A 19,236-nucleotide genomic window follows, 5' to 3' on the forward strand; every position below is an offset into this window, starting at 1 on the left:
TTGCCACCTGGCCCATGATATCTTGTTCTTCTAGTTTAGTAGGGTTTACCTTTTATTTTCAGTTTAACTGAATTCATAGGTGGAAAATTATTGTATTTCTTGGTGCACACAACAAGGAGTGACATTTTGGCCCCGTTTGCTTTTTGGTAAATGGGGAGGGGAAAAGTTGGTTAGTTGGAAAGTGGTTCCCATAGAGCAACTTTCCAGTGTTCACTTTTTGGTAAGTTGTAGGCCCCATGGTAAATAACTTTTCCCTTGATGTCGCTTACCCCCACCTCCCAGGTGGGTAAATAACTTTCCCACCTTGGGGAAAAGTTGACAAGACATCAAGGGGCAAAACTGCCCCTTATAATAATTGCACTCTATGGGTAAAAATGGTCAAAAGAACACAAATAAATGCATTTACCCAGGTATAGTTTTTCCCAGGGTAAGTACATTTATCTAGGTAAAGGGCTTACCAAAAACGAACGGGGTCTTAGGTAATTATGATGAACAGTATTCCGGGTCATGCAAGTCACTCTCTATAAATAGATGTATTCTCTTCCTTTTGAAGCTTGTGAAGATTTATTTAGAGCTCTTTCGCAAGTTTTCTGTATGGAGTGATTCCTACAAACCCTAGAGTGAATCTAGGTCCCTTGGAGTGCTACCTTGGGGTCTTTCTCTCTACCCTTTCTCCTCTCTTTATACTCTTTCTCAGATTGCTACTAATTTCGTAGGAGCCTACCAAGCTCTATCTATTGATATTGAGGGCTAGAACAGGGGTGATTTCTAGCTTATTAGCTTATTCTAGCCTCTCTATGAGAGAAATAGAATGATTGGAAATAAAAGAGAAGGCAAATAATATAGAAGAGACACAGTTTTTAGGCAATCTAAGTGGTCAGGCAACACCCATGTTGTCATATATTAGATTATTAGGGTGTCGTAACATAGAGTAAAATGACTTAATATGTCCTCATAAACATGAAACACCACTTAACAACAGTTATAAGATCTCTTTGCAATTTTAGCAAGTCTTTCTGATCCTAGTCATATACATAAAACACCACTTGACAACTTCACACCTCCCTTGGTGTCTCAAACTCCATATTTATCATATTTAGAGACCTCAAAGTGTGCCAAATTTCTAAACTTAGAGAGCTTCATGTCTGAAGCAACTTAGGCTACCAATAGACCTTAACTTTGAGACCAGATTACTAAAGACATAGGGAGCACTGTCATCTGAATTAATGGGCATAGAATTCGAAGGAGTAAAAAGCTTGCTGAATTAAAAAATATGAAATAAAGGAGTTTCTTGAAGAAAGAAGGGAGAAGGAGAAGAAGAGAAGAAGAGAAGTTGAAAAGAAAGGAATGCAATAATCTGGCAGCCCCTTTCACTTATTATTTATATTAAAAATAATAGAGCAGTACAAAGACAACTATGCCTTTATAGGGCGGCAAGACATAAAACAGCATATATAAGACACAAAAACATAATAAAATTTGGAATCACATAACTACTGTGGTCCCCACCTCCTATCTAACAACTAACATAAAACATCTACTCATAAAAAACATCATAAAACTGATTAATCTTCAACACTCCCCCTCAAGTTGGGAGTAAATGTCACACATTCCCAACTTGCATAGATCATGTTCAAGCTTGTTCTTTGCCACCCCTTTAGTGAGAATATCAGCCAGCTGCAACTCTAAAGAGACATAAGGCAAACAAACTTCTTCGGTCGTTATCCTTTCTCTTATAAAGTGTCTATCAACTTCAATGTGTTTTGTCCTATCATGCTGAATTGGATTGTGGGCAATATTGATTGCATCCTGATTGTCACAGTACAACATCATAGGTTCCTCTACTTTCGCCCCAATCTCACTCAAAAGATATCTAACCCAAAGAAGTTTTGAGACACCATGAGCCATGGATCTATACTCAGCCTTTGCACTTGACCTTGCCACAACCACTTGCTTCTTACTCTTTCAAGAGATCAAGTTTTCACCTACAAAGGTACACACTCTTGAAGTAGACCTCCTGTCATCTAAGCATCCTGCCCAGTCTGCATTTGTATAGGACTCTAGCTTCAGATTCTCATGATTTGAGAAAAGAATGCCTCTGCCAGGGTGCTTTTTCAGATATGCGAGTATCCTCTCAAATAGCTTCCCAGTGCTGAACCCGAGGTGCATGCATGTACTGACTCACAACACTGACAGCATAAGAAATAGTTGGTCGTGTCATATACAAATACAGCAGTCGGCCCACCATTCTTTGATATCTCCCCACATCCTTTACCAACTCACCATCCACACCATTAACTCTGTGATTTGGATCAATAGAAGTGTATGCTGGATCTTGCAACTTCAAATACAGTGTTTGCTGGATCAATAGGAGTGTCTAGTGGATCCTGCAATAGGTCAAGTACATACTTCCTTTGTGAAATAAAGATCCCATGCTTGGATCTTGCAACTTCAATCCCCAAGAAGTATTTGAGCTCACCAAGATCTTTGATCTCAAATTCTTGCTGCAATGATTTTTTGAGACCATCAATCTCCTCAAGATCGTTTACTGTCACCACAATATTATCCACGTACACAATCAGAATTGACACCAGAACATCTCTCCTCTTCACAAAGAGAGTGTGATCAGACTATGTCTGTGTGTATCCAAAACGGATGAGTGCCCTTCTGAACCTGTCAAACCAAGCCCTAGCTGACTGTTTCAGTCCATACAGAGATTTTCAGAGTCTGCACATCTTTCCCTTACCAACATTCTCATAAAAGCCTGCTAGAATGTCCATATATACCTCCTCCTGTAAATCACCATTGAGGAAGACATTTTTGACATCAAGCTGGAACAAAGGCCATGAATAGGTGGCTGCTAGAGATAAAAGGATGAAAAATGAACTCATCTTAGCTACTGGTGCAAAGGTTTCCAGATAATCAACATCATAGGTTTGAGTATACCCTTTTGCTACCAACCTTGCCTTGTACCTCTCTATCTTGCCATCAGCCTTATATTTCACTGTGAATACCCATCTACATCCAACTGTCTCCTTGTTTGAGGGGAGATCAACAATTTCCCAAACCAAAGCATCCATCTCATCTTGTATGGCTGTTTTTCCACTCAGGTTTGGAGAGAGCCTCAATAACATTCCTGGGTATAGACACAGAATCTAGGGAAGAAAGAAAAGCACAGTAGGAGGGTGATAAGGCACTGTAGGAAAGATGGTGTGAAATGCAATGGGCTGTTCACTTTCGCTTCCCCTTACGAAGTGCAATGGGAATATCAAGGTCAGTGGGATCAGCTGCAACAATGGTGTTAGAGACAGGAACATTATCATCAGAAAACATAACGGGCTCAGGCTCAAGAGGGATACTTGGAACTGTATCTGCCGAACTTGGAGTTTCAGAAGGACTGATAGAGAGTGGTGTGGGTTGAGGATGTGTGGAGTCAACCATCATCTGCCGGCGCTGATATTTCTGTGAGGCTGCCCGTAGTGGCTCGGGTAATGAAACTGGAGGTGTAGGTGTTGGCTGAACTGGTGGAAGTGCAGGTGCTGGCTGAACTGATGGAGGTGCTAGCTGAACTGAGGAAGGCACCAAAGAAACAGGAAGAAGAATTGATTGTGAGTTCTCCTCCCTGAAACTCTCCCCCTAAGGAAAACCACTCATGAAGAAGAAGGTGGATTCAAAGAAGGTAACATCCATTGTGACAAATCTGCTCCTCGACACTGGGTCATAACAACAATACCCCTTTTAGTTCTGAGCATACACAAGAAAAACACATTTCTTGGCCTTAGGATCCAATTTCTTGCGACGAGGGCCAAGAATGTGGACAAAGGAAACACACCCAAAAACCCTCATAGGTATATGAAATATCTCCCCATCTGGAAAAAACAGACTAAATGGCACCTTAAACCCCAAAGTCCGTGAAGGAACACGGTTAATCAAATGCACGGCTGTAAGAACTGCATTTCCCCGGAACTGCACAAGAACTGAAGCACACACCATGAGACTCCTTAACACCTCTACAATGTGTCTGTTTTTTCTCTCAGCAACTTCATTCTGTTGTGGTGTATATGCACAACTGCTCTGATGAATTATTCCATGTTCTAGGAAATACATGGTCATGTCCTTCTCAAAATACTCTCTGGCATCATCTGATCTAAAAACCTTAGTTCTCACTCCAAATTGTGTGAGAACCATCTAGTGGAACTATCGTACGAAGTTAGGAACCTTATCACGTGATCTCTTCAAATATATCCAAGAATATCATGTATAATCATCCACAAACAAGAGAAAGTAATGGAATCCTCCCATGGAAGGGATATGATATGGCCCACATACATCAGTGTGAACAACATTAAAAGCAAAAGTGCTTCTTTTATTACTTGGTTTAAAAGACTATCTACAATGCTTTCCTAATTGACAACTCTCACACTCCAAAGTAGATAACTGAACAGACTCAAACAACTTTGGGAAAAGACATTTCAAAGAACTAAAGGAAAGGTGTCCCAAGCGATTGTGCTAGAGCATAATCTGGTTCACTGACTCTGACCCACTACTACTGCTGCTAACACGATGGCCCTGATGTCTCGGAATCTCATCCAGAAGGTTGACTTCATTCACCTCACGACCACTTCCAATCATCTTCTTTGACTCCAGATCCTGCAAAATACAATTACCAGGAAGAAAGGTCATGGAACAATTCAAATTCCTTGTCAAAGAACTAACAGACAGTAGGTTGGTATGAAGTCTAGGGCCATGCAAAACAGAAGACAAAGTTATATCATTGGTCACTCTAATTGTTCCTTTCCCAGCAATGGGAATATGTGAACCATCTGCTGTAGAGACTCTGTCTCTACCAGAACACAACTGATAGGAACTGAAAAGGGTAGGGGCATTAGTCATGTGCTTAGATGCTCTTGAGCCTATAATCCAGGGAGGTCCCTCCTTACCTGAAGTGGATGCAAGATTTGCAGTTGCATATGAACTACCTGTATGTGCAAAGGAAGAGGTGTAGCTGGCTCCTGCATTCTGTTGTCCATCTGGAAGGCTAGTGCTAGGTGAATCTTTCTTACTCATAAGCTGTCCAAACCTCTCCAATTTTGTCCTCACTGTTGCTACTGCAATGGATTCTCAATCATAGTTGTTAAGGCAACGCCTAGGCGACAAGGCGCCCTTTGAGGCTCGCCTCGCCCAATCGCCTAACAGTTTTCTACTTCCTATTATAAAATACTTTTTTATTCATTCTTTTTTGAGATTATAATTATAAAATAGACATTATTAAACTAAAATAATCATTTTGTGTGTTTATATACTAATTTCTTTTTATTATTTTCTTATTTATTAGGGTTTAATCAGCACAAACATTGCTAAATGCTGTATTGAACCCTCAAAGACTTGAAAACCTGAACCAATAAGGAAGAACTAAAAATTTTATATAATCAGCACATTTTCCTCTTCCATATTCTTCTTCTTCTTCTTCTTCTTCTTCTACCACCACCACCACCACCCACCACCACCACCACCACCACTACCACTACTACCACCACCACCACTACCACTACTACCATCACCACCACCACCACTACCACTACCACTACCACTACTACTACTACTACTACCAATACTTTTTATTTTCCTCTTTTCCTATAACAAAAATAAGGGTTCAGCCCCTATTATTTTTTGAATTTTATTTTCCTTCTTCCTTTGCTTCTCATGAATATGTTGATTTTCTATACTTTAATATGAAATTTATACTTTTCTTATGAAAGCCATGAATAATTATTAAACAAATATGGTTATGGTACCTAGGGAACTGCCCTAGTATCTATTTTTTAACATAAAAAAATCCATCACCTAGGTGATGCCTAGGCGCACGCCTAGGCAACTAAGCGACTAGGGGCGCCTAGTCGCCTAGCCTCGCCTTGGTGCCTTGAAAACTATGTTCCCAATCTGTTTGGGAAAGAGGGGACCGAAGAGTCTCCTATAGTGGCTACATTTGCATTTCCCTTCTTGTTCCTTATCCGGGCAGGCATAAGATTTTGATGAAGCTTCTAGCAAGTGTCCCTGGTATGCTTAGGCTTCTTGCAATAATCACACACAAGTCCTTATCTTCCCTTCTAGTCTCACTACTCCCCCTGTCTCCATTCGACTTAAGTTTTGTTGTACCAACCATAGCCGACTGGTCAATCCCAGGCCGTTTCAGCATTACATTCCTCCTACTCTCCTCTCCAAAGACAAATGCATAGGCTTGAGAGAGTGGCACACCCTCCCCAGAAAGAATATGCTGCCTAGCAATGTTGAATTCAGGGTTCAGCCCTGCCAAGAACTCAAAAACCCTATTCCTCTCTACCAATCTGTGATAGGTTGCTGCATCATTTACACTTTCCCATACCACAGTTTCTAAGTGATCTATTTCCTGCCATAGGGCTTTCAGCATGGAGAAATACACAGCAAGAGGTTTTTCTCCCCGTTTCATACTTATCACCTGATTCCTTAACTGATAGGCTCTTGCTTCATTTTGTTTCCGAGAGTAGGTTTCAGTCACTCCATCCCAAATCTCCTTCGCAGTATTAGCGCATAGGAAGTTTTTTGCAATATGAGGTAACATAGAATTACACAGCTAGGACATTACCATGTAATTCTCCTACACCCATCGGGAAGAGTCTGTATCAAGTTTCTTCTCCTCCCCAGTGAGATACCCTAATTTTTCACGGGCACCAATAGCCATCTTAGCTGATTGTGCCCACTCCAAATAATTTGTACCATCAAGTTTTACTATAGTAATGATCCCAGACCCAAAAATATCACTACTACCTCCAACACCCAGTCCCACAGTACCGGTAGATTTCATCTCGGTATTCCAACTCTCCTTACTTTAAACAGTTCAACAGTAAGAAAAAATAGATTGGAAGAACAAAACCCTAGCTTGAGAGAAATCTCTCTCCTCCCCACGCCTCCCAACAGAGAGAAGAGTGAATCGATCACTCCAGGAGGCTCAGAAAAATCCAAAAACCAAACCGCACTCTTCAAAAAATCAAAAGATAGCTAACAATACCTGGCCGCCCAAGATCAGATAAAAAACAAAGAGTCCAACTTTTCCGGGACTCTTCCCCGTACTCTAGTTCTTCCTGATTTTGATGCCGAACAGTAGATCACCTTCCTAATGACTAGATCCCACCAAAAAATCCAAGAACTGGGCAATCTACAGCCGATCGATCAGCCCTTTATTACTTCATGCAGTCGGTTGATCTAGGGCTGCATGAGAATGCTTCTAGAAACCCTAGCCGCTACTCTAATACCAAGTAGAAAGCTTGTTGAATTAAAAAATATGAAATAAAAGGAGTTTCTTGAAGAAAGAAGGAAGAGAGAAGAAGAAGAGAAGAAGAGAAGTTGAAAAGAAAGGAGAGCAATAATCTAGCCGCCCCCTTCACTTATTATCTATATTAAAAATAATAGAGCAGTACAAAGACAACTATGCCCTTATAGGGCGACACATAAAACAACATATATAAGACACAAAAACATAATAAAATTTGGACTCACATAACTACTGTGGTCCCCACCTCCTATCCAACAACTAACATAAAACATCTACTCATAAAAAACATCATAAAACTGATTAATCTTCAACATAAGGGGAAAAACTAGTAGGATGTATATGGATGTTCACTGTCAAACAAAGTTGATGGTTCAGTTAGACATACAATCCTTGCCTTGTAACAAAAGAAGATATCGAAACTTATGGCATTGATAACATCAAGACTGTTTCTCTTGTAGCAAAGATGAATTCAATATGTATTCTCTTCACTACGGTAGTATTTACTCATGGCCATTGTCTCAGTTTGACACAAAAAATGCTTTCCTACATGATCTATAAGAAGTGTACATGTTGCCTGTACTAGGGTTTATAGCTTATGATTAGTGAGGGGAGGATTATGGGTTGAAATAATCTCCTCAAGCTATAGAGAAGAAGCATAGTCAGGCTGATAATACACTATTTGTTAAATAAGAAGTGCAGTCTACTATAACAATCATTATCTATATAGATGACATTGTTCTAACAAGTAATTATTTTTCTTAAATCATGTGACTCAAACAACTCTTAGCATCTGAATTTAAAGTTAGGGATTTGGGAATAATCAAGTACTTCTTGGGAATTTAAGTTGCTAGATCAAGAAAAGGTAATTTTATCTCACAACAAAAGTATGTATTACACTTACTACAAGAGATAGGAAAACTAGGGGCCAAATCAGCTGATTCCCCAATAGGTCTAAATCAGAGATTAAATGCTATGGAAGGCAAGCTATTTGAAGACATAGGAAAATTTGACAGACTAGTTGGCCAGATGATATATCTCTGTTTGACTAGAACCAACATATCTTATACTGTTAGAGTCATTAGTATATGCACACTCCATGGTAGACATTTTCAAACCACAAAAAGAATGTTATGTTGCTTGATAGCTACTCTTGGAAAGTGATTAATATTTGCCAAGCGTGATCATTTCAAGTAGAAGCTTAGGCTAATTGGGCAACTTACGTGGATGACAAGAAGGTCAACTACAAGATACTAAATTTGTTGGGGGAAATCTAATTACTTTGAGAAGAAGCAATTTTTATTAGGTAGGTCCAGTGCTGAAAATAAGTCTAGAGCAATGACTCATGGCAATTCAAAGTTACTACAGGTAAAGCATGCTCTCATTGATCTAGGGGTAAGCATTGGCAACTTATGATATTATATTGTGACAGCAATGCTGATTTGTCACTAATGAAAAAAGATCTATTTTGATTTAAATAAAAATAATTCAAAAAACAAGAAGACAGTAAGAAGTTATGAGAAGAATAAGGAATGAGAACAGAATGAGTTGAGAAGAACAATAATGGGTGCGCAGCCCTTTCAATTGCTATAACTAAACTACCCCTGCTGCTGGTACAGCAATAAAAAGTATGACCAATAATGGATGTCAACAAGCTGCAAACAACATTGCTTACAATCTGGTTCAACATGACCGCACCAAGCATATTGAAGAGAACCAGAATTTCAATAGAGAGAAGGTTGATGTTTAAAAAATTTGCCTACTCTTAATAAAATACAAATAATCAATTGACTGGGTTCCTTACTTAAGACATTGTACAATCAAAGTTGACATTTTTTACTAGTTGAGCATGATAGATATCCATCCATACTCCACTTGAAGGAGATTGTATGAACTATGGAATAGACTTTAAAGGTATTTAGGTATTTTTGTCTAAGGGCATTGATTATATTTTGTCTTTATTTTCTCATAGGGATTATTATGGTCCTTTTATAAATCATAATTAGATTATAAATATCAGTAGAAGGGGATGCCCCCCTCTTTCTTTTTTATTTTTTTATATACGATCTATGACAAAAGACAACCTGATTCCCTTTCTTATTTATTATAGTGACTGAGGCCCTTAGTGTGTGATGGTGCTAGATAGAGGGCTTTAGTTTGTGAAAATAGCCCCTCCATCCCCTCCATAGTTCTTTACAGTATGCTGATAATTTTCATTATTTTTACTACATCATGGCAAGAAGATATGTTTTTCAGTTCAGCTTCTGATTCATCTATTTTGAAGCTGCATAGGGGTTGAAGATTAATCTCCATAAGGTGTAGCTTGTGACAATTGGTGAGGTGACAAATATTGGGGAGTTAGCTACCACCCTTGGTTATAGACAAGGCAAGCTGCTGTCCAAGTTCTTGGGTGGTAAGTTAACTCTAATTCAAAAGAGCTATTTCAAATCCCACTATCTATTTATTCATGTCAACGTTTGCAATCCCTGCCTTGGTGTCTGTGGCATGGCAAACACTTTGAAAAGGCTTAGACAGGACTACTTATGGGATGGATGGGTGATGAAAGAAAATTCCATCTAGTGGCTTGGTCTCTGGTTTGTACACCAAAACAAAGGGTGGTATTCACAGTTAAGGAACATGAACAATGCTCTCCAAGTGGTCTGGAAATATGCAGTGGAAAAAGAGAACCTAAGGCAAAAGACAATGTCTAGTAAATACAGGCAGAACCCCATGGGTTGAGAATTGATGACTATCCCGTGCACCTATGGATCAGGCATTTGAAGGGGCTAGATCTGATAAGAATTCAATCAGAATATCACTTAAGAAGCGAGCATAGGTGAACACATTCAGTTCTGAAGGGATACTTGGATTGGAGAGAGGCCTTTGTGATATATACCAACCTGTTTAACATAGCCAAAATCACTTACAAGTTAGTAGCTGGAAACATTGTATGGGTAGGCAGAATCTTTGATTAATCTGTTGGATACACTGAAAAAGGCCCCCATCCATCTGGTGTCATCTAATCCCATACTTTGGAAAGCTGACTTCAGAGATAACTTCTCTTTCAGTTTATTCCATGTGATGTTGGTGGGATCAGACAATTTTCTCCCTTAGAAATGGCTGTGGAGGTCAAATTGGACGTCAAAAGCCAACTTCTTCATGTGGATAGTTATCTTGCACAGAATATTTACCATTGATCCCCTAATCATTGATACTGTGTGCAACTTATTGGTCAAGAGGATAAATCCATAAAGCATATTACTTGTATATTCAGGGTTGGCATATAAGTTTTTTTTTTTTTGATGGGTAGGTTGACATATAAGGTTTAATCCCATATTCTGAAGCACTTCAATGAGAATATTTGAAGGAAAACATTCTACTATGAGGGCTATCATTGGCAAAGTTGAGGGTGCATTAAGTGGCTAATCTGAAGGCTCTTGAGGGTGTTACACAATAACATATTGGGAGGCAATGAGACTTTAATTTTTTGTCCATCTTTTGTGGTATTGCTAAGGACCCAGAGGCCCTTGTGCTCTAGTCCTTAATGCTGTTTAGTCTATTGTTATTGGACTTGAATCCTGCTGTTCAGAGAATCTCAACCTCTTTTTTAGTAAGATACAATATTTATCAAAAAAGGCCATTATTCTTCCATGAACAATAATTTGAATATTATTTTGATAGGGAAACTTGTTTACCATCCATTCAGTAAAAAAAAACATTGTGCCAAATACAGTCATTTCAAAATATAGGATAATATTAAAGATAAAAGATTAAACTTTGAAGGACATGGTACTTCATTAGCCTCAAATCATATAATGCTACAAGAAGGGGAAAAACAATGGAATGTTTACATACTTGTGCAATATGTGCTTCAATGAACTATTCAACTTCAGAACATCTTCTCTAGAATAGATACTTCTCAAAACTGAACTTGGCAAGTTTTCTGAACTATCTCCCTTAGGTAAAGGATCTTTAGATGCATAGAAGGATTGTTTCTCCCATTTGCAGCACACTTTTCTGCAAGCATCTGTTAAACCCGTTTCTACATTCTCCCCATGAGATTTAGATTCGTGACATAGTGCACTGTAGATATTTGTAGGTTTAGCAGGTGTAAACCCCTGAAGATGTTTAGAATGAGTAACACAATAAGAAGATTATCAAAGACCTTCCAAAAATATATTTTCTAAGAAATGAAGAAACTACACAATTCTACGTCAATATAAATAGAGCCATTTTACAATGTTGGTCCTAACTATCCTGGGTCTTGGGGAGGATGGACTGGATATGGACCTAAACTTTGGCATTTTTGTACCAAAAATGTCTGCTCTCAGACTTGAAACTGCATTCTTACACTTGTCAGCCTATGATTTTATTATTGCACCAAGCAATGGTCCCTAATTCTATACCAATATATGAGCATTTGAAAGATACAGCTAGGGACAAATATCAAAAGGAAAGCCACCTACTATTATTGAATATAAGATTGTAGTCTTATTATAAAAAGTTACATGCTTCAACACGAAAAAAAATCATATAGAATAGATACAAAACTAAAAGAAAAAGTTGACTATGGCTATAGATGTTCATGTCCAAATGAGACATATCTTGCATGTGAACCATAGGCAGTTTCATTATGCACATTTACTCTGATGCCACATGTGAGAGCTATTTATCAAATACCCAATTGGTAGCTGGGAATGTGTCAATCTGCAGTAATGCAGGCTATGGCGCATGGGATAACTAAGCTCTTGTGAGTGAAAACTCTTATATATAAATTGGGAAGATAGTTTTAGGGCCATGTAGTGCTATATCTTTACACTCAGGAAATAATTAATATATGTCATATTATATTTCAAAATGAGTGAATGGAACATATAGAATTGTGTTTTATAAATGTCATGTATTCCAAGAAGTGTACTATATGATTGTTGAGATCCTTTGTATTTGGATGTCCAAGTGAGGGCCTTCTTGTAATTTTCCCTAAAAATATAAAATTATAAGTATCACATTTGAGTAACACACATTTCTCATTCGACAGTCTCTCTACAAACCCTATACTGACTTCTATGATATATGATAGGAATATGCCAAGCACCACAAAATTAGGTCTAGCCCTTGCTAGGCCGAGCTTAGGGTGCACATGAATTGATCTTTTCACGAGCTATTCGAGTTTGGCTCATGAAAGTTCAATTCAGATCAATTTAAACCAAGCTTTGAGTTGAGCTCGAGCCCAATGAAGCTTGGACTGAGAGCCTAATTGAGCTTGCACTCTCTCTCTCTCTCTCTCTCTATATATATATATATACATACATTTTGATAATATGTATACATTAGATTATTAGATGTACAATAATAAATAAATTTTATATATAATTTTTTTATTTTTTTATAGGAACCTTGGTTCACAGACGAGCTCGAGCTGAGCCAAGCTCAAAATATGAGCTTTTGTGTTGATCCGAATTTGAGCTCAAGTCTCTATCTCGAATTAAGCTCCAGCTCAAACTTGAGCCTCATGTTCTTTTGGCAAGCCAAGCTTGAACAGCCAGATATTTGGCTCAGCTCGGCTCAAATCCACCACTAAGTTCAGTTAACACCTTGTCTTGCTATTGCTAATGCACCTGCAATGCTGTTAGCACATGGTGCAGCAAATCTATAGCTTATCCTCATCATTGTAGTCTGCAGGGGCAGAGCCAGGGGTGGTAGGGGGCCCATGCCCCCCCCTGCCTTGAAAATCCCCACAATACCCATTTCAACCTCAGTTATATTTTGGTCCCCCCTACCCAAGTTTACTAACTTTTGGCCCCCTATCCATGTTTACTACTTTTTGCACCCCCCCCCCCTCAAGAGAAAATCCTAGCTCCACCCCTGGTAGCCTGTTGTGCAATCTCTCTCATTAGTTGTAACGGTGCACAAGGGAGAAATTAGGCCACACAATCAATGTTTTCAGACTCAGATTAGATAGAAAAGTAGAAAGGTGATTGAGTCATGGTTTTACCAGTTAACTAGGCAGTTGGATCAGCCAACCAGTGAAAATCATCAGATAACTGAGACATGGAAAGCTCACCAGTTCATTGGTTCAACCATCCATTCCGGTCAAAGTAAGAAAATACTGCACACAATTGTCCATACAAGGGTGTTTTGCGTACTTTTTAATCATCCATATGTGTGTATTTTCTACTGGGATCAAATTAGGCTTTAGAGGAGAAAACTCCAAAGGCAGAGACTAGCAAGAGAAAGCAGTCAAATATTGGGGTCAAACTAGGAATTCAAGAATCAAATTAATACCAATCTTTCTTCTTTGTATCCAGCATAAAGCAGGCACTAGATAATAGTTTTACACATAATATTAGCATTTCATTTAGTGCCTTTTTGGGAGGACTGAGCTGAACAGTCAGCAAAACACTGGTTCAGCTGCTTGAGGCACTCAAGATAAGCTATCTAAAAAGTCTGAAGAAGACAACCCAAAAAATGACTGATTGATAGACGATTTAGGCACTCCAGATATTTTAACCAACACAAGACATAGCTTAAAGGCTGTCCGTGTAGGGAACACCTCAAAAAGCCAGAAGCCAATGTGATTCATCCCTCCCAAACTAGTACTTGTAGTAAGTGTTGAAACTAAGATCAATAAGGTATATTTGTTTTGATAAATAACATGATTCCTATGCTAGTGATACTGCATACCTTTCCAGAATATAGAATATCAAAGTGTCCCCCAGTGCCAATTGGGACCTTCTTTCCCCAGGACACTGAATCAAGAATACCCTGAAGATCATCAACAGCCCCCTCTTTAGCAGCTTTGATGAAGCAAGCACCAGGATTCTACAAGTTCCAAATCACGAACAGATTTATTGGGCCAGAAACAAACTACTCCTATATGAGCTATCTATAAGATAACAAAAAAGAACATAAAAAAAAAGGAGATGGAGAAAAGAAACTAACAGAAAAGCATGCTTGCATGAAGGGAGATGAGACAGATGCTTGATCCATTTGTCTTTTTATTCCTTTAGCACTTAAGCCAAGAAACTCCCCTGTAAATGAAAGAGAATTTGCAACTAGAAGCAAGTGCTCGAGCAGTACAGTCTTTCCAATATCAGATAGTGCAAACTTCAAACTCTGCAATGCAAATATCAGATTAAAAAACTTACAAAATTGTTGCTGGATAGCCAAACAAAAGAAGCTAGAATAAGCACAAACAATATCATAAATATTATCCTTAAAAAACTTACCCTCAAAAAATATTTCCATCCAGCATCTATTCCATAAGCACAAACAATATTATAAATATTATCTGGATAGCTGCGTTCCCAATCAATAAGATCCATAACTGGAAGACATGCATTTTGAAGAGAACTCCAGAATTTTGTTCTTTCACAATCTTCTGACATAAAAACCTTCAGATAAAGTTCACCAGAAGAAAACATATGGGATTTTGAAGACTGGGGTAGATCATTCCACAAAATATCAACACTCTTGAACTCCAAGAATCCTGAAAAATATTTTACTATCTGTCACTGAATTGATAAATATATGCATATGTATGTACTCATGGAGGCAGGCAGGCATTCATATATTTATGTATATCATCAATCCTATCTACATCTGTTATCAGAAATATATCTTTGGAGAGCTGATTGGAGGACATTTTAGTAAATCCACCTGATTTATCCTGTAGCTGAGTCTGACATTTGAAAAGCCAGACATGTCAACTCGTGGACACAAGTCCCTTCAAAGGTGGGATGTCCATGCAACATTGCTGAATACAGGCCTAAACTTCAACCTTTTTTGTACAAAGAGATCACTTTCAGATTCAAAGTTGTGTTCTCATGCTTGTCAGCCCATGATTTTACCACTGCACCAAAAAATGGCCCCTACGATCCCCATACAACTTCACAACTCAAGATCACTCTAGCATGTTTAGCAAAGTTCATGATGCAGAAAACATCCCATCCTTTATTTAATCTTGAAATTCCAAAATAAATGCAGAGTATGGTAAGGTAAGAAGTTTTATAATTTCATCCTACTCCTTAAAACCAGTGCAGCCTAGTTATATGGAAAAGTTGCAAGTAACGAAGTGTCAAGATGGGGAGACAACCATGTAAAAACATTTTAAAACTATAACCATAATTAAAATAGTAAGAAAACAAATTCTTATTATTATCTGTTTTCATTGTTATTAGCTATTTCTTATTTCATATAGTAAGATAGTGTATATTTTAAAAAAAATCAGTAATAGTCTGGAATTGGAGACCAAGAGACAAAGAGATAACTCAAATAGGAGTGTAGCTCCTATTTTGTGCTAATAGGAGTGCAAATCAGCGCTTGGCCCTTATCTATTTGCACTGATCATAGATGAATTGACTAAACATATTCAGGAGGAAGTTCCATAGTGCACATTGTTTTCTGATGACTTGTCAGCCCATGATTTTACCACTGGACTTTTATGTGATAGGCAAATACAACTTAAACTATAAGGAAAATTCTAAAAACAGTTGTAAGGCCAGCTATGACCTATGAAGCAGAGTGTTGGGCAGTCAAAAAACATGTCCAGAAAATGAGTGGCAGAAATGTGAATGCTAAGTCATCTGGAGGAACTTAGGAGTAGCCCCTAAAGATGATAAAATGAGAGAAAGTAGACTAAGATGGTTTGGTTATGTGCATAGAAGACCATCAACAGCACCAGTGAGAAGAAGTGATTTGTTACAAGTTGAAGAGGCTAGAAGGGCTAGAGGTAGACCAAGAAGGACATGGGTAGTAGTAAGAAATGATTTAAGCACTAATAACAGTGGATATGACTTTACATAGAATGGATTGGTGAAACAGGATTCATGTAGCTGATCCTATATCTCAAGGTATGGATGATGACGATGAATCTTAAATTCAATATAGTATAGGTGAGAGGGAAAGATGTGAATGTAACCACACCCTATTTGCACCATAAACATCAAAGTTTAATCCAATGTTTTTTGATCAGCAAATGAAAAGTACTTATCAATTTAAAAGTTACTGATTTAGTACAAACAATCCATCATAGTTTAATCCAATGTTTCTTTTGTTGAATTGCATTTTGATATTTTGTACAGATCCCCTAATTCATGATGCAACCTTCAATTTTGATAACAAATGTTATGTAGACAACTCCTATTTCGGCCCTTTAAAATGGTTAAATTCTAGGTATTGACATGTCGAAAACATGGAAAATTACATTCCCTTATAACTATTAGTGTTTTATTCATCAAGGGGTGATCAACCTTGGCCCAGCTCGCAAATTTCCAGGTTCAGGCCCATGCATTTCTTTTCATGTTTTATACATCATATAATTTAAAATTTTATAAATAATTAAAATTCATTTCTTGAGACCATAGGCCAAAAGCCGAACTTATATTTTAGGCTTGGGGTCTGAGCTGGGCCGGCCCAGGTTATGTGCTAAGCCCAACTCAGGCCCAACCAAGCCTGGTTCATGATCTCCCCTAGCCTTATCCCAATTATATGGGGTTGGCTTCATGAATCCTGTTTTGCAATTGCATTCTGTTTAATGCCATATCTATTGTTAAATTATGGGCACTTAAATCATTTCTATCTACTTTGACCATGTCCTTTTTGGTCCACCCCTAGCCCTTCTAGCCCCTTCAACTTGCAACATATTGATTCTTCCTAAAAGTGCTGTCGGTGGTCTTCTATGCATGTGACCAAACCATCTTAGCCTACTTTCTCTCATTTTATCACCCGTTGGAGCTACTCCTAGGTTCCTTCAAATAACTTTGTTTATGGCTTTATCCTTTCTAGTTTTTCCACTCATACCTTTTAGTCTAAGAGGTATTCGCCTATTACAAAAGACTCTGGATGCACCCCTCCATTTTGTCCATCACACTCTAACTCTATGGGCAACATCCTCAATCTCTCCCTTGTTATGAACTATTGAACCAAGGTACAAAAGGAGGTCACATTGAGTTATCTATCGGTCTCTAATCTTATGTGTACCCTGATTTAGTCTTTATTTTAGAAACTCTTGTTTCTAAGATATTTGTCCATTAATTTCATTTTGCATTTAATCCTTCAATAGTTTCATCAGTTAAGGCAATGACATCAACAAACAACATACACCATGAGACCTCTTCGTGAATATGCTTTGGTCAACTCATCAAACTATGGTATTTTATTATTAAGGTAATTTAATTTTTTTAATAATAAGAGACCCATAAGCATTATGGGCGGCTTTTAACTATCCACTGATAAAAGGTGGCAACAATCTCCATTTTTTCTATTCCACATCCATTCTCTCTATTGATTCCATCTGCTCTCAAGTCTCAATCTTTTCTTTTATAGTACTATGAATTTGAATATCCATTTATGTGAGGGTTTGGGGATTCTCATTCCCTTTCTGGATTTCATTCAAGTTTTGAGGAGAGTTTTGATGAATCAAATGTCAATTGAAAACCTGGAAATTTCATGTTATTTTTTTATTGGAACGGTAACTTCATTAAATAACTTTAAAATAACTTTCCAGATTTAAGTACAGCTGTCAATCCCTAAGTAGGTGTTGAGCCCCCAGTTATCTTTCTTACAAAACTGCACAGAACATACTCTCCCTCACAGTCCCTTGTTTAGCCAACGTGTCAGCTAAACCATTAGCTGATCTCCTTGTCCATTTGAAGCATGCACCGATCTCCCTTGTTATATTGTGGATTTCCCTTATGGGCTGTCTATAAATCCAGGCTCCCAACTTACCAGATTGCAGCCACTCAATCAACAATTTAGAGTCTCCCTCAATCTCAATTTGGTGTAACCCCAACTGTTTTGCATATCTTACACCTTGAAGCAAGGCCATCACCTCCGCTCTCAATGAGTCCCCCACTCCTATTGGTCCTGAAAACAAAGCCACAATTCTGCCATTTTCATCTCTGAAAACTCCTCCTATACCTGAAGGGCCCGGGTTACCTCTTGAACTCCCATCAAAGTTCAATTTCACTCTTTGTTGTGTTGGTGGGGACCACAATTCCTGCACAGTAGGTTTCATGGAAATTGTAGAAGCTACCACTTCCCAATTCCTGTAAATGTCTACAGCTGAGAAGTCTTTAAACAAATCCAAAGTTTTCAACCAAAGTTTCATGGAAATTTCATGTTATTACAGTTTGAGGTTTATAATTTCAAGTCTTAGAACAGTTTTGCACCACTGCAAAGAGTGCCAAGTACCCATGCTAATTTTGAACATCAACATGGCAAGTACACTCAGGGGCTCAAACAAGCCTCTCACCCTTATCATTAATATGACCATATGAGGCCTTTTAAGAAGAAGAAATCAACAGCAGTTGATAAATTGATCATAGAAAAAAGGAAGCCAATAGGGCCACAAGTATATGAAGTTACTAGAAATATCATCTTAGTAGATTGAAAGTCAAAAGGAGAGTAACCTATATGAGAAAAAACCTTTGATTACAGTTCTTGAGAGGAATGGAACAACCAAGTCCCGAACAGTATCCAATTGTTTAGAAGAATCCTTGGTAATCTCAACTATGACTACTATGCAAAAAGTCCTACCATTTTCCCTCTGGTCAATGAAGGTGCAGTCCCTGCCACAAAATAAGCAAGTCAAAAACAAAATGTTATGGTTCAAGATGAGAATAAATAATGGATTCATATCATGGTACGATGAAACTGAAATTGCAATTAATTCTTTCTTGTCATTACCAAGAAAGGTTTTAAACTTTGATTTTGGTGTAAAACTCCATTTAGAAGTGGAATTAATTGATAGAGGTTTATAGAAATTCACAAAAAGATTGTAAAATTATGAATATACTATGACTCAATATACAACTGAAATAATTTTAACAACGGAAACGTAGAATGTTAAAGATATTGCACAACTTGTAATTCATCAGGGATGGATAAATTGACCTCTCTCCCATCTTCTTTAATCTTCTTCTCTTCTG

The 19,236-nt window shown here is 38.0% G+C and overlaps 1 protein-coding gene across 6 annotated transcripts in view; it reads right to left on the bottom strand.

The window, feature by feature from the left end:
• Window positions 1-19,236, bottom strand: part of NRPD1A (nuclear RNA polymerase D1A) — a 70,200-nt gene that overhangs the window by 6,992 nt on the left and 43,972 nt on the right. For all 6 annotated transcript variants that reach the window (XM_019200346.2, XM_088890104.1, XM_019200347.2 and 3 more), the window contains 5 exons: window positions 18,734-18,876; window positions 14,536-14,795; window positions 14,249-14,422; window positions 13,991-14,128; window positions 11,162-11,424 (listed from right to left, as the gene is read on the bottom strand). In XM_019200346.2, the coding sequence (XP_019055891.1) occupies window positions 11,162-11,424; window positions 13,991-14,128; window positions 14,249-14,422; window positions 14,536-14,795; window positions 18,734-18,876 (978 nt within the window). The remainder of the gene's footprint in view (window positions 1-11,161; window positions 11,425-13,990; window positions 14,129-14,248; window positions 14,423-14,535; window positions 14,796-18,733; window positions 18,877-19,236) is intronic.

Source organism: Nelumbo nucifera, chromosome 6 (genome assembly GCF_055504915.1).
Source record: "Nelumbo nucifera cultivar China Antique chromosome 6, China Antique-T2T, whole genome shotgun sequence".
Classification (NCBI taxonomy): domain Eukaryota; kingdom Viridiplantae; phylum Streptophyta; class Magnoliopsida; order Proteales; family Nelumbonaceae; genus Nelumbo; species Nelumbo nucifera.